This window comes from Nelumbo nucifera, chromosome 2 (genome assembly GCF_055504915.1).
Source record: "Nelumbo nucifera cultivar China Antique chromosome 2, China Antique-T2T, whole genome shotgun sequence".
Lineage (NCBI taxonomy): Eukaryota > Viridiplantae > Streptophyta > Magnoliopsida > Proteales > Nelumbonaceae > Nelumbo > Nelumbo nucifera.
Genome location: NC_142650.1, coordinates 72,478,576 through 72,501,899, shown reverse-complemented (window position 1 = coordinate 72,501,899; position 23,324 = coordinate 72,478,576). Strand labels below are relative to the sequence as shown.

Here is a 23,324-nt window from a genome sequence, read left to right as displayed (position 1 = left end):
GTGCTGAAATCACAAGAAGAGAGAATTCTGCACCCTGCGAATTCTTTCTTGCCGCCTCCCTGTTTTGCCAGTTCGATCTCCAGTTGTGGGAGAAGTCAAGATTGGATCTTGACATCAGTTCTTTGAGAAAGGATTGAAAGGAAGCTATGCTCACGTACCATCCTGCTGATTCTTGCGAAGGACAGAGTTCTTGGAGAAGAACACTGCTGATTCTGCTCCATCCTGCACTGTGCCATCTTCAATGGGAGTAGTCTTTGGATCCTTCCTTGGGCATGAACACCTTCGTTGGGAGATACTACTTCTCCGTATTAGGTATAACCCTCTCCTACTCCTTCTGGTTCATATTTGGTTCAGTTCATGGTTCAAGGATGATCCTTGAAAATATGATTTTCTAAAATAGGGAATGCGATTCCCAGTTGAAGGGAGAGAAAAATTTTTGAAATTCGCCCCTTATTCCGCAATCTTTGGGCATCCATGGGATGGATTTCTCATCCCTTCAGTGGTATCAGAGCCATGGTTCAAATCTTGAACCAATTTGTTTCAGATCTGAACCTGTGCAAATGGGCAGAAGGCGTTCTACCCGATTTGTGCAGATATGGGTTTTGGGAAATCTGTTCCCAAAATTAATGGGCGAATAATCTGAAATTAATTTTATAGAAATCTGATTATTATTTAGAACTGTTCTTTATGATTTTCTTGATTTATGGGTTGTTCGTACAAGAGGAGATCGAATTCTTGGTTTGCGCAGGGAACTTGCAAGATTTGCAGTCTCTTGATTTATTCATTACATTTGATCTGTAAATAATTTTTTTTTTATTTTCTAGACTCAATGTATTAGGTATTCGATCTGATGTAATCATTAATAGAAATAAGATTTCTATTTATTTTATTTTGGATCGAAGATGGCGGCACAGAAAAGGAGATTTCGCAGAGAAGGAGATTTCGCAGATGGGAGAACTACAATCTGCGATTTGCAGTTTATGAAACTGCAAACTGTGATCTAACCTCTGTTTTGCAGGATGGATTGTGCGAACAGCCCTGATTGACTGATTCTTGATTTTCTTTTATCAGTATTTAATTTCAGATTATTTTCTTGAATTAAAGATTTAATTAAAGATCAAACCCTAGATCCATTCAAACCAAGATTGGTTCAAACTGTTTGGACCAAATCTAGGGTTTAATCAAGGCTGAAAGTCAGCCCTACTTTTCCCACTAATGGGCCTAAGGATTGATGTTTAATTAAATAGTTAATTCGGCCCAACCTGTAAAGGCCCAGTTTTAAATAGTTAAAACTGCTAAAAGCCCACTTAACATTTAAAGCTATATGGGCTGAACCATTCGACCCATATACCTAGATAATATTAATGGTTAATATTATGGATTTAAAATGGGCTTCAAATGGGCCTTACAGATGATTAATTGATTGGATCAATTTATCCCTGCATGTGATGTATGGATGTGTGATGTGCTGCGTACATAGGCCATAAGTACTTGGCCCATGCTCAATTGACAGTGGCTCTTGCGCACACCATGGCTGAATGCACATCATTGCCATGGTGTCCCTTTTGGTCATTGAATGACCTCCTTGAGTGGTGGGCCCCACACCTCATCAAGAGGTTACGTGCGGAACCCTAGCCGATTTAGGCCCACCGAAATCTGGCTTCATGAAAGTTAGTGGGAGCCACTTTGGTTTGACCTAAAATAAGAACTAGGGCGTAATTAAATGTTCCCTCCAGCTAATATGAGTGCATGTGATAGGGAGATTCATATGATGAACTCTCTAAAGGCCTTTCATCACTAGCATGAGGATGGGTCCTTCAGTAATGAGGAAACACACCAGAAAATGGGCTATCCATTTGTTGTTGGGCTTGTCTGAGTGTTTCATAAGATGATAGGGGCGTCATAGACCGATGTGGGAGGGGCTTCACCAGAAAATGGGAACTCTCTCACGGTACCTTGGCGTTCACGAATATGATGGGTAAGCACTCACTGGACAGAAAGGTTTACCTGAAAACGGCTCTGAACCTTGTCTGACAGAGGCCAAAGGGAAAGCTCATATGATGAGTGGATATGATCCTTCACAGAAAGGTGGTGAGGTTATGCAGCTGAAACAGTTGGCTCCATGCACCCTATGTGATTTCATACATTTACAGAGACAACCCATAGTCTCCGTCACTGAGAAAGGAGGGAAATCTCATAAATGAATAAATGGAAATGGAACGTAGATTAAAATCCATATCTATGAAATGAACATGAATCAAATTAGGTTGTGAACTGATGTTTGCTCTTTTATCAGAAAATGGCAAACGGATCATTTGCAAAATTGCTTGATGACAACAAGTTGAAGGGCCCAAACTATGCTGACTGGTACAGGAACCTTATGTTGGTCCTAGCTTCTGAAAAGCTAGACAAAGTGGCAAAGAATCCTGCCCCGGAGCGTCCAGGAGATAGGGCTTCTGAGGCCCGAAGGAGAGACTATCAGGAATGGGAGGAGAAAAACTCCCTTGCCTGGTGTTTCTTCATTGCCTCCTTGGACAACCCAATACAGAGGCAGTTCGATCAGATCGAACTTGCCAAGGACATATTGGACAGTCTCAGGACGATGTATGAAGAGCAAAATCGTTCTACTCGACAAAAGGTCTTGAAACAGTTCATGACCGCACAAATGACCAAGGGCCAACAAGTTCACGATCATTGTCTTCGGATGATGGGGTATATCAACGAACTGGAGGCTCTTGGATCCGGGCTGGACCTTGCGACCCAGATAGATGCTATCCTTAATTCTTTGCCTCCTTCCTTCAATCCGTTCATCATGAACTATAACATGAACAAGCTGAATGTCAGCTTGCAAGAGCTCAGCAATATGTTGCAAAGAGCTGAAGAACTGATTGAAAAGGATGAGCCCGTAGCTATGCTTGTTGAAGCTGGCAAGACAGGCAAGAGAAAGAGGAAGGCAAAGAAGCCTCAGAAGAAAGCCACTAAGGGCAAGAAGCAGAAGAAAGACAAAGCATCGGATGCCTGTCACTTCTGCAAGAAGACCGGCCACTGGAAAAGGAACTGTCCTGCCTACCTGGAACCCAAGAAAGGTAATTTCGAGACTTGTGTTATAGAAACCAATTTATTGGTAGCTTCTACGTCCTGGTGTATTGACTCCAGGGCTTCAACTCATGCGTGTAACTCACTGCAAGGGTTCAAGGTAAGCAAAAGGCTGAGTGAAGGAGAAGTCACACTCTACTTGGGGACTACTGCAACTGTTGCAGCCGCAGCCATAGGAACCGTGGAGTTACTTTTTAGAGAAGGAATAATTGTACTGAAAGATTGTCTTTATGTACAAAATTTAAGGAGAAATTTGATTTGTCTCAAAACTATGTGCAGATGGTTATTCTGTCTTCTTTAGTAATACGATTACTATTAAAAGAAACAACAGATTCATCGCATACGGGGAACTGGAGAACGGTCTCTATGTTCTACATCCTTCTCTAGAAACTAACATAACCGAAACTACGTCGGCTGAAATCCCCAAGAAGAGAGCCCGTGATACAGTTAATCCCACGTGTCTGTGGCATTACCGACTTGGCTACATCGGTGTTGACCGAATCACAAGGTTGGTAAAGGATGGTCCTTTGGATTTTCTAACTGTAGAAAATCTTCCCACTTGTGAGCCTTGCCTACAAGGCAAGATGACGAAACGGCCATTTAACGGTAAGCCTGAAAGATGTACAAGCACACTTGACCTAATACATACTGATGTATGTGGTCCCCTGAGTGTTAGGACACAAAATCAACACGTGTATTTCATCACCTTCACAGATGATTTTTCACGATACGGTTACATGTACCTAATGAGACACGAGTCTGAATCCTTTGAAAAGTTCAAAGAGTTTAGACAAGAGGTCGAGAAACAGTTAAGGAGAGAAATTAAAGCCCTTCGATCAGATCGAGGTGGCGAGTATCTTTCTGACGAATTCAGGGACTACTTAAAGGACAATGGGATAGTATCACAATTAGCTCCTCCTGCTACACCACAACTTAACGGTGTTTCAGAGAGGAGGAATAGGACCTTATTGGATATGGTCCGGTTGCTTCTCATACACTCAGAGTTACCCACATCCTTTTGGGATCACGCATTAGAGACTGCGATTTACGTGCTGAATTGGGTTCCAACCAAATCGGTTCCGAATACTCCATATGAACTTTGGACCGGAAAGAAACCAAGTGTTAGACACTTGAAGATTTGGGGTTGTCCAGCACACGTTAAAAGAACGAGTACAAACAAGTTGGAATCCAAGACCAGTCGTTGCCTATTTGTAGGCTACGCAAAAGGCTCTGTAGGTTATTTATTCTATGACCCAAGTGAGCAGAAAGTGTTCTGCAGTCGAAATGCGCAATTCTTGGAAACCGATTACATCCTGGACACCCATCGTCAGGAAATTGTTCTTGATGAGAGCTCAGGAGCAGTGGGAGATGTCCCACAAGTTCCAGGTAGTGACCAACCTAGAAGATCCACTCGGGTATCCAGGCCACCAGTCCGTTATAGTTATGACCAGGATAGTTACCTGGTGGATACCTTGACTAGTGAGGAGGATCCCGTGACTTACGCGGAAGCTATGTTGGACATAGATTCCCAGAAGTGGGTGGAGGCCATGAGGGTAGAGATGGACTCAATGGAGACCAATGGAGTCTGGACTCTAGTAGATCCGCCCTCCGGGGTAAAAGCAATCGGTTGCAAATGGATTTACAAGAGGAAGAAGGGCCCCGATGGTCGAGTTGAGACCTTCAAAGCTCGTCTGGTGGCGAAAGGGTACACCCAGAAAGAGGGCATCGATTATGAGGAAACCTTTTCGCCTGTGGCCATGCTTAAATCCATTAGAATCCTGCTAGCTGTAGCAGCATACCATGATTATGAGATTTGGCAGATGGATGTCAAAACTGCATTCCTGAATGGAGATCTTACTGAAGATATCTATATGCAGCAGCCGCAAGGCTTCATTGCTGCAGGTCAGGAAAACATGGTATGTAAACTTAACAGATCCATTTATGGACTTAAGCAAGCTTCTAGAAGTTGGAACATCTGTTTTGACTCTACTGTCAAATCGTTTGACTTCGAGCAGAATCCGGATGAACCCTGTGTCTACAGGAAGTACAGTGGAGATAAGGTTACCTTCTTGGTTCAGTATCTAGATGACATTCTACTCATTGGGAATGATGTAGGAATGTTAACTATGATGAAAGTATGGCTATCACAACAATTCTCCATGAAAGATCTTGGAGAAGCCTCCTATATACTGGGTCTTCGACTCTATAGAGATAGATCGAAGCGGATAATAGGATTATCCCAATCTGCTTACATTGACAAAATAGTCAAGAGAAACAACATGGAAAACTCCAAGAAAGGAAATGTTCCTTTTAGGCATGGAGTCACTCTCTCCAAGAAGATGTCTCCCAAGACTTCTGAGGAGATTGATGGCATGAAAGACATTCCCTATGCCTCTGCCGTAGGGAGCATCATGTATGCCATGCTGTGCACTCGTCCTGACATAGCTCAGGCAGTGAGTGTAGTAAGCAGATTTCAGGCCAACCCAGGGCAGGAGCATTGGACTGCTGTGAAAAACATACTTAAGTACTTTCGAAGGACAAAAGAGTTTTGTCTAGTATTCGACGGTAGCTCACTACAGATCCAAGGGTATACAGATGCAGATTTCCAGTCGGACCCAGATGATAGAAAGTCTACATCTGGATATGTTTTCACGATAGGATCATGTGCTGTTTGTTGAAAAAGCAGCAAACAGGGGTTCATTGCAGACTCCACGACCGAGGCCGAGTACATTGCCGCAAGTGAGGCTGCCAAAGAAGCCGTGTGGATGAAGAAGTTCGTTCACGATTTGGGAGTAGTTCCATCCAGCACATCACCCATCCCATTGTTGTGTGACAACAATGGAGCCATTGCTCAGGCTAAGGAGCCACGAGCCCACTCGAAGTCGAAGCACATCGAGAGGAAGTACCACATACTGCGGGAGATTGTTGGTAGAGGGGACGTCCTGATTCAGAAGGTAGCGTCAGCGAAAAATGTAGTAGACCCATTGAGGAAGCCACTATCACAGAAAGTGTTTGAGAAACACGTGGAAAGCATAGGACTCCGGCTAGTACCTGATCGGACCTAAGTGCAAGTGGGAGCTGTTAGACAGTTTTGTATGCCCTTAGCTTCAATCAGAATGATGTACTTTATGAGTTTATTGTAAATGAATAAAAGTGCATATTTGATTCATGTTCCCTTGGTATGTTCCTGTGTAATACCCTTAAACTGGACACTTAATGAGACTCGTGTTAGTTTAGAATGTTCACAGCCAGTGGATTGGTCTGGGGAAACCTATCCTGACAAGGTTGACACTGTGGTGCCACCAAGTTGGTTGGGGTGGCCTGTCTCAACTGCCAAGGTGAGACCCTAGGCACATACAGTGTAGGATTAATTGAATCTTTGAACTGGACCAGATTTCCAGTATTGTTCTGGACCTTGGAGATTGATGGGCAAAACTGGAAAGTTACACCTGACCCCTAGACTTGATTATGATACTGCACTGGGTGTCGGATTGGGCTGTCTTTGATGTACCATTCAGTGAGATCCTTAGCGGGGTCAAAACCTGGGTATGTTGGGACAGTTTGAGAATTCATCTGAGTGGGTGATCATAGTGACAGGATCAGCCCCTTTGTCAGACAAAGGTAATGGTCGGGGATGCACTCTCACCGATGGAAACCAAGATTGCCGGTAGCCGATTTCAACCGTTGAGATTTGTTTTGCAAAGTATATTTTATATGAGATATAAAAGTATATATGTTATGGTTTCTAAAATGTTTGCAAGAAGGTTTTAATTCCCGGGATCCATACAAGTAGAGAGTGCAACACTGTTCCTTGCAGCCGAGGGAGAGGTCCTCTCTTGTCGGGCAGTGTATGATCATTATGGGCTGAGAGGTTAAGTGTAAGACCATTGAGGATAATACCTGATGGGCTAATCTTACATCTGCCCACAGTCCCTGGGTGTTACAAGGTGGCTTGGCCCAGGGACCACTTAGAGTAAGTGTTGGGCCCATGGAGCCCATTTGATGGGTTTCAGGGGGTGCACTGTCCATAACAGTGTATTCGGCCAGGCCTTTTAACAAAGGCTGGGCCGAAACCATGTGGCTGATGTGTAGATCAATGCTTGGGTCCCACGCCATACAAGGAAGCCCAACTGGGCAGCAGTTAGGAAGGTTAAGTGAGCACATAAGCTTAATGGGCCTATAGCCCATTTCGAACTAGGCTATTTTATTAGTTAATAATGGGGCGAATTCTGAGATGGATTAGCAGATAGGATAGGGTCTTGACCCTATCCACTCATAGAGTCCAGATCTGAATGTGATTCAGATCTAGAAACCTCCTAATGAGATTAGGAGAAAGCTAATCTAATCTGCAGATAAGATAAGGGTTTATCCCTATCACCTAAAAGGGGTCTTATCCAAATACGATTTGGATAAGCAGCTCCTAATTGGATTAGGAGCTGATCTTTTAGGTTAACAAAAGGAGGGGGCGGCAGCCTTTAGGAGACATACAATCAGATTTTCTTCAGTGCTGAAATCACAAGAAGAGAGAATTCTGCACCCTGCGAATTCTTTCTTGCCGCCTCCTTGTTTTGCCAGTTCAATCTCCAGTTGTGGGAGAAGTCAAGATTGGATCTTGACATCAGTTCTTTGAGAAAGGATTGAAAGGAAGCTGTGCTCACGTACCATCCTGCTGATTCTTGCGAAGGACAGAGTTCTTGGAGAAGAACACTGCTGATTCTGCTCCATCCTGCACTGTGCCATCTTTAGTGGGAGCAGTCTTTGGATCCTTCCTTGGGCGTGAACACCTTCGTTGGGAGATACTACTTCTCCGTATCAGGTATAACCCTCTCCTACTCCTTCTGGTTCAGATTTGGTTCAGTTCATGGTTCAAGGATGATCCTTGAAAATATGATTTTCTAAAATAGGGAATGCGATTCCCAGTTGAAGGGAGAGAAAAATTTTTGAAATTCGCCCCTTATTCCGCAATCTTTGGGCGTCCATGGGATGGATCTCTCATCCCTTCAGAAGTAGCAGACTCAACTCCTACTAGAACTGTATCCTTCCTTTGTGGACCCCACCAGATGCAGGTTTCATAAAACTAAACTTTGATGGGAAAAGTGAAGGAAATCCTAGGACTACTGGGATTGGAGGATCTTAGTGAAGGAGGTGCTGTCACTGCCTTGTTTTCAGGCTCAATAGGAATAGGAGACTCTCTCCAAGCTGAAATAATGGCTGTATTGGAGGGTGCAGAAAGGGCTAAGGATCTTAACATAAACAGGTTGAGCATTGAAGGATACTCAAAAGTAGTAATAGGTTGGCTAAAAAAGGAGGATGTTGGTATGTGGCAGTACATTAATTAAAGAAGAAAATTCAAATGGTTGACTCAGGGTAAGGAAGTGAGAGTGAAATGGGTCAAAAGAAGCGCAAATTCCTTTGCGGATGCACTAGCTAAACAAGGGGTGGGAAGGGTTGAAATGTTTTGGACAATGATGTAATTGTTCTATTTTTACTGGGAAGAGTTAAGAGAGTTTACCTCTCCCTGCTGTAAACTGTTTTCTTTTCCTTATTAATAATGATTTGGTTATGTCATCGATAAAAAAAAAATACCAGAAAATATAGAAGAGAATAGAAGAAATTACATGTTTCTCCAACACTAGTTTCAAGAGGAAAAAGTAATTATATAAAAAACAAAAATTAACTCACTCAATTCTCATACAATTCTCCTTATCTGAATAGATTTACATGTATATATAGAACTCCTCAAAGCCTTGACTAAACAGAAACTTGGTAAACATTTCAACTGCCTGAGCTTTTATTTAAGCCTCATAAATAGATGCAAAAGTGTCTACCTGTAAGGCATCATACATAGAGGGCTTTAACCAAAGTATGTTGCAATCAATTGAATTTCTATTGTGTCTCGCCCAATTTTTTTATAGAAATTAATTTGCAGAACTCCCCAATAATATTGTGATTGATGGATGAAAATATTGGCCTCTTTGAATCTTCACAATTTGCCACCATGTACCTACTCAACCCCTTAGTCTTCCCCCCAAAACAACTTGCTTATTGGCTGGTACTTCTTTATACCAAAGTACCTCTTCCACCATAGTCATCCAATCAAGGAAATCATCAATTTCGTATTCTCCCATGAACTCTGGAATCTCTGATTTAATTCCAGCTTCCCACCAGTTGTCTTGTCAATTTGTTGGCTGAAATTGAGGCCTAGTGGGCTAGTAATAAGATTGAAATTGATTCCCAAAGCTAGTTTGCCTTACAAATTCTGGATGGCTAGAAAATTGTGGTTCTTGTGGTCGCATAATTTGATTAATGAGAGTGCTAAGCTACGAGATGATACCTTTAGTTTTTGTTGATGTCATAGCAGCTCTTGTTTGTATCTCTGTTCTTCTTGTTGTTTGTTGTCTTCTTAGTAACTATTCTTATTTCTTCAGTGGAACCAGGATTAAAGGCATTTTTAGGAGGCACCATAACTCTAATACCAACTAACATCGGGACTGGTAGATTGAAGGCAAGGTCGATGGGTGGCCTTGCTTCAAAATACTTGAAATAGGATCTGAATTTAGAGGATATCTAGAGAGTAGTTGTTAGTTTATTTCTAGTAGCAAAGAATTACTAGAAAATAACAGAGAGAAAAGAAGAATTAATGTGCTTCTTTAACACTATATCAAGAGAATAAGAAAATCAACTACAGAGAAGAACAAATATTAATTTAATTCTCTTGTTCTAGATGTGAGATGGAAATAAGCTTCAATTATATTTTCAGAGAAGGCAATAGAGTAGCAGATGCTCTAGAGATTCTGGCATGGACTGCTCAAAGATCCTCTATCGTTTGGATTACCATGACATCCCTTACTTGATTTGCCAACTTATATATGAAAACCAGCTTCAATTTCCTTGTTTTAAAGTTTAAACAGTGGCAATCAAGTGTGGAACAAACACAGTTGAAAAAAAAAAGTAACTAAAATCACCAAATTTTAAGGGCATATCTTCAAGACCCCACAAATAATCATCTACCAAGTACCACCAGCTGATTCACAAGGAAGACATCATAAAGGCCAAAGATCATACATGGTGGTAAAAATGATTCATAAAAAATTCAAGAATATTTAAATTGCATCAGAAAAAATATAAAACCACATACAATCAGTCAAAAAATTGTAAAAAAAAATGAAGGTTTCTGATGATCTTCAAAACATTACCAAAATTGAGTAAAAACATAAAACAACCAAAATATAGGGCTCCCTTAGTCTGCTCAACTTTGTCCATATGGCTACCGATGTCACCTATATGACATGAGGAGCAGAACACATGAAGGTTGGAGAGGAAAAGTGGATTTGCCTAATTATCCCACTTGATCAATAGTTATTAAGTTATATTTGTCACTTATGTTGCTTATTCCTAATATTAAATTTCTGTATATTCACTGGACATCAATCTTGATTTGAAACATTATTCATATTTCAGTTGATGTTCCTCTTTTCTTTCTTTATCCCTCGTAGAGGTTTCATGTTGTTTAGTTAGAGAAGAGAAATAAGTAGGCTAGCTTCTGAACTATGAAGCGGATGTTTTCAATTATGTCTCATAGTAGATCCTTATCCACGATGATCATTAGATCATTAATCCCATAAATTAGCTTTAAGGCAATGAGAAATATTGAACATGAAATACTATGGTACTAGGTTGCATGCATCCCATGAGTAGCTTCTCTATTACCACCAAACAGGTACAACATCTTACCACTTCTGCTGGTTCTGCCAAAACATTAATGAAAAATTTGGCCTGCATCAGAAGCCATCTGTTAGTATCCTATTAGGAAAAGCCATGGGAAAATGAAAAACGGCTATGCAATTTTGTAGTCGACCTGCTTGGTGTTAGCACCGGACATTAGAAGATCAGTTGTGACCATACCTGGCTGCAACCCACAAGAAAAGGCAAAACTAAATGAGGAGGCAAATCTTAAGATGCGGGACATCAAACAAGGTTAAATTGACAAGCCAACAGTCCTGCAAACACCTTCAATGCTATATTCTCGTTCAGAAAGGAGGGTATCTTGATAAACACAAACAAATTAAGGCCGATAGTAATAGGTAATTTAAACGTGAACAGGTATATGCTTGTTAATTTGACCATTGTTTTAGTGATTAACACACAAACTGGCATCATATATGAGAAACTTTTCACCAATATGACAGGAAAACTGTTCTATTGCTTTGGGAAATAACTCAACAACTATTATTATTGTAGTCAGATGGGTCAAGCATTTGTTATCACCCATATATATGAGCTACTGATAAATACAAACAAATTAAGGTCATAAGGGTTAATTTTTTCCGATAAGTTTCATAGGGGTTAATTTTAAATATGACATGTATATACTTGTTGATTTGACCATTATTCAAGTGATTAACACACCAACTAGTATCATAAATGAGCAAGTTCTAACCAATATGATAGTAAGGGAAGATTGTTGCCTTGGGAGGAAAAAACCTCCGAAGGTCCAAGGACTAGAAAAACTCAAAAACTATGATCATTGATGTCAGAAATGTCAAGCATCTAGTGGCATCCATATATATGAGCTGCATTGTATTAATGGTACATACATCCTTATATCTCATTAGTAACAAATGAGAAAAATAAAGCTTAAGGGCTAATAACAATTGAAGTGGCTGAACTGAATCACTTGCACCTGCCTACTTAATTCAAATGAAGAAGCAATACAAATAAACCAAAATTAAGTGTTTATATTAAGAAAATACAATTTATTTGTAACGTACTTATGTTAGAGAATGCTATAAATCAACCTATGATGACTGCACTTAAGAATTTCCTAGAGTGGTTGAAAATGGAGGAGAGATAAGAAAGAAAGAGGGAGAAGTAGTCAATAAAGAAAACAAGAGTTTGAGGCAAAAGATAATTGTGAAATAACTAGTTAATTGTGGGATATTGAAAAAGTGTACCATCACATGAAAACTTCACATTGAGTTTCATGGGGTCAATGAGATGAGCTAATTGAATAAGATCCATTGTATATTTCTATTTGTTTGCATCCTATGTGAAATCTAAAGATCAACTAGTTGACCTCTTCACCAAAGGCTTGAACCTTGCATGGATTTGGAGCTTTATGACATATATGGTCCAACTTGAGGTGGAGTATTAAATTACAGCATTTGTCTTTTTGTTATTTCTTTCTTTATTTATTTTTAATTGAGGGTAGTTGTGTAATTGCAGGTTTATTATAATAAAATAAAAGGTGGGGTGGAAGTTGAGGTCAATTAGCTCGATCTCTCTGCTTTCATCCCTCCTTCACCTCCTTGAACCAGGACAGATCAGATTTATTTTCTCCTCTTATTTGCTATTAAACACAGCTATTTCAGAGCAGATCACAACCATTTGTCTAAGTGTCTTCTTTACGTTGTCAAACATGCCGATTAAATAAGCATTGTAGAACCAATTTTCTTAAAGTAAGAAAAGATCTTCTGTTCCTTTTCATATTATTTATTTTGATGTTTGGGGCCCTACTTCTATTATTGCTGAGTGTGGTTATCAATATTTTATCAGTTTTATTGATGACTATCACTATATAGATGGATTTATCCTCTTTGTTCTAGAGAGGAGGCGCCTAAAACAATTCAAGATTTTCATCATATGATTTTTACTTTGTTCCATGTGGAGACTGGAGATTTAGATATTTCAGTGAAACAATGGAAGAGAATACTTTAAGAGAGATTAGGAGGTGTTTTTATTTTCTTCTAGAAGTTCTTTCTATCGAAGTTCATGTTCTAGAACACCATAGCAAAATGGTGTTTCTGAAATGAAGAATCACCATCTTCTTGAAGTTGCTTACAATTTACTACTACATATGGATGCTCTTAAGAAGTTTTGGGCTACTGTTGTACTAACTGCTACAACATACTTGATTAATTGGATGCCCTCTTGAGCATTACAATATTGGGCCCCACATCAGTTGTTGTTTCCCAAGTCCTTGATGCTTTCTTCACTTCAAATCTTTGGTTATCATAGTTTTGTTCACAACTTATCTCCTTTGTGTGGGAAGTTGAACTCTAAGTCTATTACTTGTGTCTTCCTTGGCCATCCTTGCTCTTGGAAGGGATATAAATACTTTGGTCCTTATTCTCAGAAGAATTTGTTTCTACGGATGTGTCCTTTTTCGAGAGTCAACCTTTCTTTTTATGCCTCTCCTCAAGGGGAGAACGATATTCTGGAGGAGAGGCAAGTCCAACTTCCTATGTCTATTTCCTGTGTCTACTCTTCATGTTTATTCTCATCGCCACAAGGATCATCAAAACTTACAAGATGTGGAGAGCCCTAAAGCTGTGAAACCAACATCATCAGACTCTTAAGAGGCAGATCAAGGTACTATTGTTCCTATTGATGCCCCCGCTGATATTGTTCCTATTGATGCTCCTATTCATAATGATGTTCCATTGCTATTGATGACCTTGATGTTCCTATGATTATTCGTAAGGGTGTAAGGTCCTTTTTTTGGTAAATGTAAGTGTAAGGTCATGTACTACCAAACATCCTATTGCTCATCTTACCTCTTGTAAACATTTGTCTCCATCTTGTCGTACCTTTCTAACTGTTGTGACTTGTGTCTAATGTCGTCATCCTAAGATTGTTATAGAAGCCCTAGCTTCGCCTGAATGGACAGATGGTATAAGAGAAAAAATGTGTGCATTGCACAGAAACAGTACATGGGAATCAGAGAATCTTCTTGAAGGGAAGAAAGCTATTGGATGTAAATGGGTATTTATAGCAAAGCATAGGGCTCATGACTCAATGAAGAGATACAAGGCCAAATTAATGGTAAAAGATTTTCTTACGTGCATGAAGTAGACTATGCTAAAAGCTTTGCTCCAGTTGCAAAATGAAGTTCATAAGGGTACTCTTGTCAATAGTAGATAATTTTGACTAAGATCTTCACCAAGTTGAAGTCAATAAGCCTTCCTCAACAGTGACTACCATTGTCAAATGGGCCCAATCACACAAAATTGGCCCAAGCTGTTCTAACCACTACACCCCTAAAACAGTGCTGGCCCCACTGAATTCCAGCGGGTGGAGGTCTACAAGGAAATTGTAGCCTGGATTTTTAATGTTAATTGGGTGCAAATCCCATCACATTTCAGTTGGTCAAAACAACTGAAATGTGATTTTTAATGTTAATTGGATTTTTAAAGTTAACCATCTTGGTCAAAACAACTCAGGATCAAGATTTAAGGGTGAATCAAAGGTAATATTTTAAAATCAAGAAGTCCTACTTCAACTAGGACTCTTCCTACTGTGAAAATTTGTGATTAACCCTCAAAATATTCAAATCAAATCATACAATTAATAACGTCAAGCATAATGAAATCAAGAGTCCTAGTTGCACTAGGACTTGTCAATTTAACAAGATGAGTTCATATGAAGCTTCATCAAATCAATCAAGTAGTTAGATTATATCAGATTTTGTCTGACGAAAGATACTACAAGAGTCTTGATCATACTAGGACTCTTCCAACTTAGACTCACTTCTTTTTTAATGATAAAACTTCCATAAGTTTTGACTCTAATTGCTTATTTGAGCCCTGCATGCCCATATCCTGGGCTCAAGGGGGCATTGTTGAAGGATTTTATTTTATTTTTTAAATCCAAACAATATTTAAATAATTTATAGCCCAAATAAGTGGGTTGGCTCGTCTGTTAACTAAATCATCAATACTAAAAGAAGGTGTCATGTTTGAGAGTTCTCTCTCTTTCAGTGGGAGGGGCAGGTGTCCTTCACCTAGGGGGAGGGGTAGTTGCATAACTACCCCACTCCCTATGTAAGCTCCTTAAGGGGAAGCTAGAGGCTCTCTCTTCTTCAGAGAAAATTGTGTCTCAAGAGGTTCTTAAGAAAAGCCAAGATAAAGAGAGAAGAAAAGAGAAGTTCTCGAGGGAAGATAGAGAAGGAAAAGAAATCTCACTAATACAGGTAGGAAAAGGAAAGTCATCTTTATTAATACTTCCTACATATGTCTTCTTCTATGTATCCTTCTTCCTCTCTCTTTTATTTTTACTTTTAAGCAAGGAAATGGAGGGAAATAAACCATCTATGACCAGGTGCTTTTACTTGATTGATTATGGTCCCTCTATCAAGATAAGTTAGGGATTAAACCATCTATAGTCTAATTCATAAGGACTGATTATGGTTCCCTTCAAATGAAAATGAAGAACAGAGGGATAAAAACCATCTACATATGTCTTTTTCTATGTATCCTTCTTCTTCTCTCTTTTATTTTTACTTTTAAGCAAGGAAATGGAGGGAAATAAACCATCTACGACCAGGTGATTTCACTTGATTGATTATGGTCCCTCTATCAAGATAAGTTAGGGATTAAACCATCTACAGTCTAATTCATAAGGATTGATTATGGTTCCCTTCAAATGAAAATGAAGAACAGAGGGATAAAAACCATCTACAATAAAATATTCAACTTGATTGACTACGGTTCCTTTCTTGCATACAAAATCTAGAGGATTAAGGATGTCTATAGTCAAAATTTCATCTGATTGAATACATTTTATTGTGAAGAAAGGAGTGAGAAGGAAATCTTCTTTGTATCAAAAAGAAAAGAAAGAAAGAAATGTATTGTTGTAGAGTTTATCAGTTGTATTTCTTTTTTTCTTCTCATTCTTGTACACGTTGTAAAAGAAATGCAAATGAAAAGTTCTTTTTTAAGAAGTACTCTATTGTTCTTTTCTTTTGTTCTATGCAATCATTTCTCTAGGTCAGAATCGAAAGGGGTTCTCTACTTTCTTGTGGAGATGTAATTAAGGGGAGCAATCTGTATGGTTCCCTGAATGGGCCTTACCCAAAATAATAAAAGCTCAATCACTTGATTGAGTGTATTATGTTGCATGAGAATTTATTAAAATTTTCACACCAACACTAGGCCATGGCAATTTATGCATATCCACGAGACAACATTTCCTGCTACCATAGCACAATAACCAAGTGTGGATCTCTTGTCATCTATACTGCCAGCCCAATCGGCATCTGTATAAGCCTCCAACTTCATATGTCCATGCATAGTATTAGGATTTGGCCTGCCCTTGAATCCTATTAAGCTGATAACAGTCAAAGAAAAAGGAAGAGAAAAAGAGAGAGAGAAAGGAGAAGAAGAGAAGAGAAGAAAGGGAGAGAAAGGTCTGGTTCGAATGAGAGAAAAAGTTCACTCTCCCATTTGGCCAGATTTGTTTTATATTACTAATACTGTGGAAAAGACACATGTGCTTAAGTTAGGGACATTAGATCTAACATAATCTTACACATCAGCAACCTAAACATAAGCACAAAGACAGAAATACCCCTACATACTCAACACTAACACTCCCCCTCAAGCTGGAGAGTATATATCATATAATCCCAGCTTGTTACATATGTAGTCCACTCTTCTCCGACTCAACCCTTTAGTAAACAAGTCTGCCCACTAGTTCGCTATGTTAACATATGCAGTATCTATCACTCCACTCAGCACCTTCTCTCTCACAAAGTGACAGTCAACCTCTATGTGCTTGATTCTCTCATGAAACACCGGATTAGAGGAAATATGAACTACAGCCTAATTGTCACAATAGAGCTTCATCGGAGTGTCAACAGTGTATCCCATCTCCTGTAGAAGGTTCCTTAGCCATACTAATTCACAAGTAGTATGTGCTATATCTCTATATTCTGCCTCTACATTGCTTCTTGCCACAACTGTCCGCTTCTTACTTTTCCATGTCACCAGATTACCCCCAAGAAAAGTGCAATAGCCTGTGGTAGATCTCCTATCAGATATAGAACCGGCCCAATCAGCATCAGTATATCCTTCTATTTCAAGTTTTCCACCACTTCTGCATATCAAACTGTAATCTTAGGAGTTGTACTCGAAGTAGTAAAGGAGAGAAGAGAAACTCTGAAATGCAGTGAATGTCGAACTGAACTGCTCAGTCGGCAGTACTATTAATTATATTATGATGTCCCCCGATTAGTGATGGGACACCCAGACAACTTAAAACATTAAACAGGATTAGGCCCATTAACATAGGCCCACTACAAGACAACTAAAACTTAAGTATAGGCTAATAAGAACTCTTATCAGCCAAATACTCATACATACAAAGACTTCAATCCAACACTCCCCCTCAAGCAAAGCATGGATATCAATCATGTTTAGCTTGCCAAGCATGTCCCTAAACTTTGCTGCTACCAGCCCTTTAGTCAGTACATCTGCAATTTGCATCTCAGATGGAGTATAAAGCACACAGAGTGCACCCGAGACAATTCTTTCTCTAACAAAGTGCCAATCAATCTCAATATTTTTTGTCCTGTCATGCTGCACGGGATTGTTGGCAATGTTGATGGCAACTTTATTGTCACAATACAGCCTGAGAGGACCTTCAGCCTTAATGCCAAGTTCATTAAGAAGAGTTCGGAGCCATAAGAGTTCAGCAACCCCGTGGGCCATAGCTCGATATTCTACTTCTGCACTTGATCTAGCCACTACATTCTGCTTCTTACTACGCCATGTGACCAGGTTTCCTCCCACAAATGTACAGTAACCCGAGGTTGACTTCCTGTCTCCAACAGACCCAGCCCAATCTGCATCAGTGTAGGCTTCAATTTCAATTCTATTGTTTTTCCTGAAGAGAATTCCCTTCCCTGGGCAAGTCTTCAAGTACCTGAGAATCCTTTCAACTGCTTTCATATGAGGGATCTTTGGAGAGTGCATAAATTGACTGACAACATGCACAGCATAAGCAATATCTGGCCGAGTGAGGGATAAGTATATCAGCTTCCCTACCAATTTTTGGTATCTCTCTCTATCACAGTAGTCCTCCCCTACTGATTCCTACAGGCCATGATTCTGTTCTATTGGAGTATCTGCTGGCCTGCACCCCATCATGCCTGTTTCCTCTAGGAGGTCAAGAACATACTTCTGCTGACATATGTAGATTCCCTCTCTTGACCTGGCAACTTCAATCCCAAGAAAATATCTCAAATGACCCAAGTCTTTGATCTCAAATTCCGAAGCTAGAAACTCCTTCAGTCTTTTTATCTCTTCCAAGTCATTCCTGGTAATTACCATATCATCCACATAAACAATGAGTGCAGTAAGTTTGCTATCATGTCTCCTTATGAACAAGGTATGGTCTGCACCACTCTGAGTGTACCCCACTTTCTTCATGACCCCACAAAGCCTCTCAAACCATGCACAGGGAGATTGCTTCAACCCATATAATGCTTTCCTCAGTTTGCACACCTTTCTACCAAAATCATAGCCTGGTGGTGGTCCCATAAATACCTCTTCGTGAAGGTCACCATTTAAGAAGGCATTCTTCACTCCAGCTGGTGAAGTTCCCATGGAAAATTTGCTGCTAGTGACAAAAGAACCCGAATTGTGTTGAGCTTTGCTACTGGGGCAAAGATTTCTTTGTAGTCAATCCCTTCTTTTTGAGTAAACCCCTTTGCCACAAGTCTGGCCTTGTACCTTTCAATAGACCCGTCCTCCCTGTGCTTTATAGTAAACACCGACTTGCATCCAACAGTGCTCTTCCCCTCTGGTAGATCCACTAATTCCCAAGTTCTTGCTTTCATTAGGACTTTCATTTCTTCATTCATAGCTTCTTTCCACCTTGGATCAGACATAGCCTCTGAGTACCTAGAAGGAACACGCACAGAGGAAAGAGCAGACACAAAGGAGTGATAGGCAGGAGATAAATGAGAGTAAGAAACAAAATCAGCAATGGGGTGTCGGGTGGTGCAAGAGAGAATAGGCTTACGGAGAGCAATAGGAAGATCCAAATCAGAAGTATGTGAGTTGGAATTACCTTGGATTGTAGAGACAGATTGATCCGAGTCCAACTGGTTGCTGTCATGAGATTGAGGGCCCCTTTTTCTTCTGTTGTATGTAAATATCTCTTTTTGTTGCCTACTGGAGCCTTTAGGAATATCTGCAGCATCAGAAGAGGTAACCGGTACGGTGGGAGCCTCACTGGGTTGACCTGGAATGTCACAACAAGGAGTAGGAGGAGAGGATGGAAGACCCGAGGTAGATAGGGGAACAAAAAATGAGGGAGAATGAGAATCCTCTTCCATCCCACTAGTCTCCCCCTGAAGAGGATTCTGAAAAGACTGAAAATAGGGTTGAGACTCAAAGAAGACCACATCTCTGGTGACATACTTTCTCTTGGAGACAGGGTCATAACACTTGTAACCCTTTTGTGTAGGAGAGTACCCCAGGAATATTCCCTTTGTAGCCTTAGGATCCAGCTTGGTCTTCTTTGGATCCTTCACATGTATGAAACATATACAACCAAAGACCCGAGGAGGAAGGGAAAAATCTGGAAGAGTGGGACACAAAACAGAGAAAGGGGCTTTCATACCCAACACCTTAGATGGCATCCGATTTATCAGATATGATGCAGTAAGAACCGCTTGAGACCAGTATTGCTTGGGAACTTTGTGCTGGAATAGTAAGGCTCGAGCTGTCTCCAATAGATGTCTATTCTTGCGCTCAGCAACCCCATTCTACTGAGGGGTATAAGCACAGGATGACTGATGTAGTATGCTAGCATTTTCCATGAATAAGTTCAAGGATTTTTCAAAGTATTCAGCAGCATTGTCTGACCTAAATTGCTTAATCTTCTTATTAAACTGAGTTTCAATCATCTTGCAAAATGCCATAGTTATCCGTGGTACTTCATCCCGTCCTTTTAACAGGTAAATCCATGTGCATCGAGAGTAGTGGTCAATAAAACTGATAAAGTACCGGAAGCCATCAAAAGAAACAATGGGTGAAGGGCCCCAGACATCATGAACCAAATCAAAAGGAGCACAAATTTCATTACTGGAAATTGGATACACAGTTCTACATTGTTTTGACACTTGACATACTTCACAGGTTAAACTCTGACTTGAAATGACCTTAAACAGTTCGGGAAACAACATTTCTAATGAAGAGAAAGACACATGACCTAGCCTAGCATGCCAAAGATGCAACTTAGCTTTTGACTCCACACTCTCCGGACTACTACCAGCAGATGCTTGTAAGGCTGAACTGATGTCTGCATCAAGATAGTAGAGTCCTCCATACTCATGACCGCACCCAATCGTTCTCCTTGTCAATCTGTCCTAGAAGACACAATGAGTAGGAAAAAGGTTATACTACAGTTCAAATTTTTGGTAAGTTTTGAAACAGACAAAAGATTTGAGGTGAGACTGGGAACATGTAAAACTGATTTAAGAGAGAGGTCCTTGCTTAGGTCAACCATTCCCTTTCCAGAGATAGTGGAGAAAGACCCGTCAGCAACTCTCATCTTATCCTGACCAGACAACAAATGATATGAAGAGAATAAGGAAGACATATGTGTCATGTGGTCAGTTGCACCGGAATCAATAACCCAAGAAGTAGCGTCAATAGATCCAGTGGCACTGAAGGAAGAGGCTGTACCTGATCTGGTAAGAGATGTAGAAGCAAAAGAATTATTCCTTAGATGGGCTAATGCCCTGCTAAGGCCCTCTACCTCACTAGCAATGAAGCCCAAAGCACCAGTTCCAGAGGAATCAGCAACCTGTCCCATAGGAGAAGAAGACCCTGTTGGAGTATTCTGTGAGTTGTCACCATTGTTGCTGGTGACAAGGTTCCCACTTGCCACAGGCCTGTTATCCCTAGAAGAAACTTCTCTGGAAATTGGAGACATCTTGATTGCAGCCGCTGTGAAGGTGACACTGATTAAGACTAGCCGAAGCAGTTCTGAAGGTTCTGAACCAGTTCTGGAGCAGGTTCTGATTAGCCGAAATGATCACAGCAGGTTCTGAAGTAGGTTCTGATTTGCCGAAGTGATTACAGCAGGTTCTGACAGCACTCGACACAGTTTCAGACTTGCCGAGACTGTCACAGTTCTGAAGCAGTTCAGTTCAGTTACAGCAGCAAGCAAGGAGTTCTGGGCTGGTAACCGATCTGAAACTAAGGGTTCTCAACTATTGTGCTATGCAGACTCCACTTGAACTTCGAGTACTGCAACTGTAAGGAGAGTGTCCCTCCTTCCGACCAATACTAGGACTGCTGACATCAGTCCTCAACTAGGGTTCACAGTGCTGGACAATCTGGAGCTGGCAGCTCCCTAGGTAATCTTCACTTGAGCTGAAGCAGTTTGGACACAGTAGCAAGTAAAAGTTCGAGGCTGCAACTGTGCAGTGTAAGTCTTTACCACTGTGCTGTGCAGGGCTAAAGTAAGGCTGGTAACCGACCTGAAAATAGGGCTATTTACCACTGTTCTGTAAGAGTCTTGCTGGAGCACCGAAGCTGCAACTGTAGAAGAGGCTAAGTCTTTACCACTGTTCTGCGCAAGTCTTGCTGGAGCACCGAAGCTGCAACTGTAGAGGAAGCTCTTCCCCTTTCGGCTACTCTTAGCTACTTCTACAACATGTTGGTTTTTCCTCTCTGGTACTCCATTGTTTTGGAGTATGGGCACAAGAACTCTAATGAACAACCCCAAAATTCTCAAGGTAAGAAGTGAGGTCTTTCTCAAAATATTCTTTAGCATTGTCTGAGTGGAATATTTTGAATCTTTGGTGCAGGTGTCAAACTATGTGAGTACAAATTTATGGAAACGCTTTACAAGATTCGATACTTCAACACAAGAGCACATAAGATAAAGCTAGGTATAACGGGGAAATCATCAACAAACAAAATAAAGTATTTATAGCCACCCAAGCAAGGTAAATGGTAAGGCTCCCACACATCAGAGTGAACAAAATGAAAAAGAGATGTGGATCTTTTATTGCTTATTCAATAAGAGTTTTTACAATACTTTGACAACTCACAAGACTCACAAGGTAAACTATACAAATTTATTCCATTAAATAATGTTGGAAACAAGAGACTCAATGAAGAAAAAGAAAGATGACCCAAATGATAATGACACATTATGACTTGACCAAGTGACTACAAAACATGCGACCTAAAGGTAACTTTCTAAGGAGGTACTTGACTTTGCTCAAGCATGTCCAGCAAGTATATCCCATTCGCCTCATCACCATTCCAATCACCTTTTGAGATATGATGTTTTGAAAAACACAATATGAAGGGAAAAAGGTTACACTACAATTCAAATATTTTGTTAAATTAATTGAGAAAAGGTTGGTATTAAGCTTAGGTACATGAAAAACTGAAGACAAGGTAAGGGAATCTGAGGTCTTGATGTCTCCCTTGCCTAAGATAGAGCAAGAGAGCCATCAACAAGGGAAATTTTGTCTCGACCAGCTAAAATCTGATAGGTAGTAAATAAATGGGACATATGCTAAAGAGGAGTTGTTGCCTGAGACAGAAGCATGATTCATAGTGGCACGAATACCTGAGTGGGCATATGCTGAAGAGGGGTTGTTGCCTGAAGGAGTAGGAGTTGTGATAGTAGACTCAAAGTGGCTGGTGATTCAGCCATACCTCTCATACTCTTGCTCTACCGGTTTCAAGATGATCCCCTATAAACTTTTCACCACCAAGCTCCTTTTCATTCTAAGAGGAGGTGGCTACGTTAACATTGTTGCCTCTTCCACTCCCATTTTCTTCTTACCATTGTTATTGTTCTTGAATCTAGCAGGTACTAGCTCTGGATACAAATTCCAACAAGTGTCCTTTGCGTGTTTTGGTTTATTACAATATTCCTACACATCCTTCTTTTTAGCAGTAACCTTTGGTTTCATACCAACATTGGAAAATTTATCAATTGGAGCTTCCACAATCTGAACCTATCTCCTACTCTCCTCACTACTAACCAGGGCATAAGCTTGAGATATGGTCACCTTATCTTTTGGTAGGATATTCCACCTAACAATATCATATTTGGGATCAAGCCCGGTAAGGAACTCAAATACCCAATTCCTCTCTACTACCAACTTTCAATGAGTCTTACCATCTTTAGTGCATTGTCATACAACAGTTTCCATCACTCAATCTCCTGGAATAGTGATTTCATGATTGATAAATACACTACTAGAGACTTCTCCCCTTGTCTCAGATTATTCACCGCATTTTTGAGTTTATAGGCTCTAGCTACATTCAGAGTATTCACCCTCAAATTTTTCCAACTGGCTGAATGGAAACAAACATAAATAAAAAATGTGCTACTAGCCATGAAACTAATTCAAAGCCAAAACACCTCTTCCATTACCTTAATCTAGGATTTCACAAAAACCTACAACC

At 40.3% G+C, this 23,324-nt stretch overlaps 1 protein-coding gene across 1 annotated transcript in view; it reads right to left on the bottom strand.

The window, feature by feature from the left end:
• Positions 1-23,324, bottom strand: part of NOL (NYC1-like protein) — a 78,797-nt gene that overhangs the window by 23,546 nt on the left and 31,927 nt on the right. Inside the window, exons 10-11 of the mRNA XM_010268382.3 lie at positions 10,955-11,005; positions 10,831-10,872 (exon numbers count right to left, since the gene is read on the bottom strand). Of these exons, the coding sequence (XP_010266684.1) occupies positions 10,831-10,872; positions 10,955-11,005 (93 nt within the window). The remainder of the gene's footprint in view (positions 1-10,830; positions 10,873-10,954; positions 11,006-23,324) is intronic.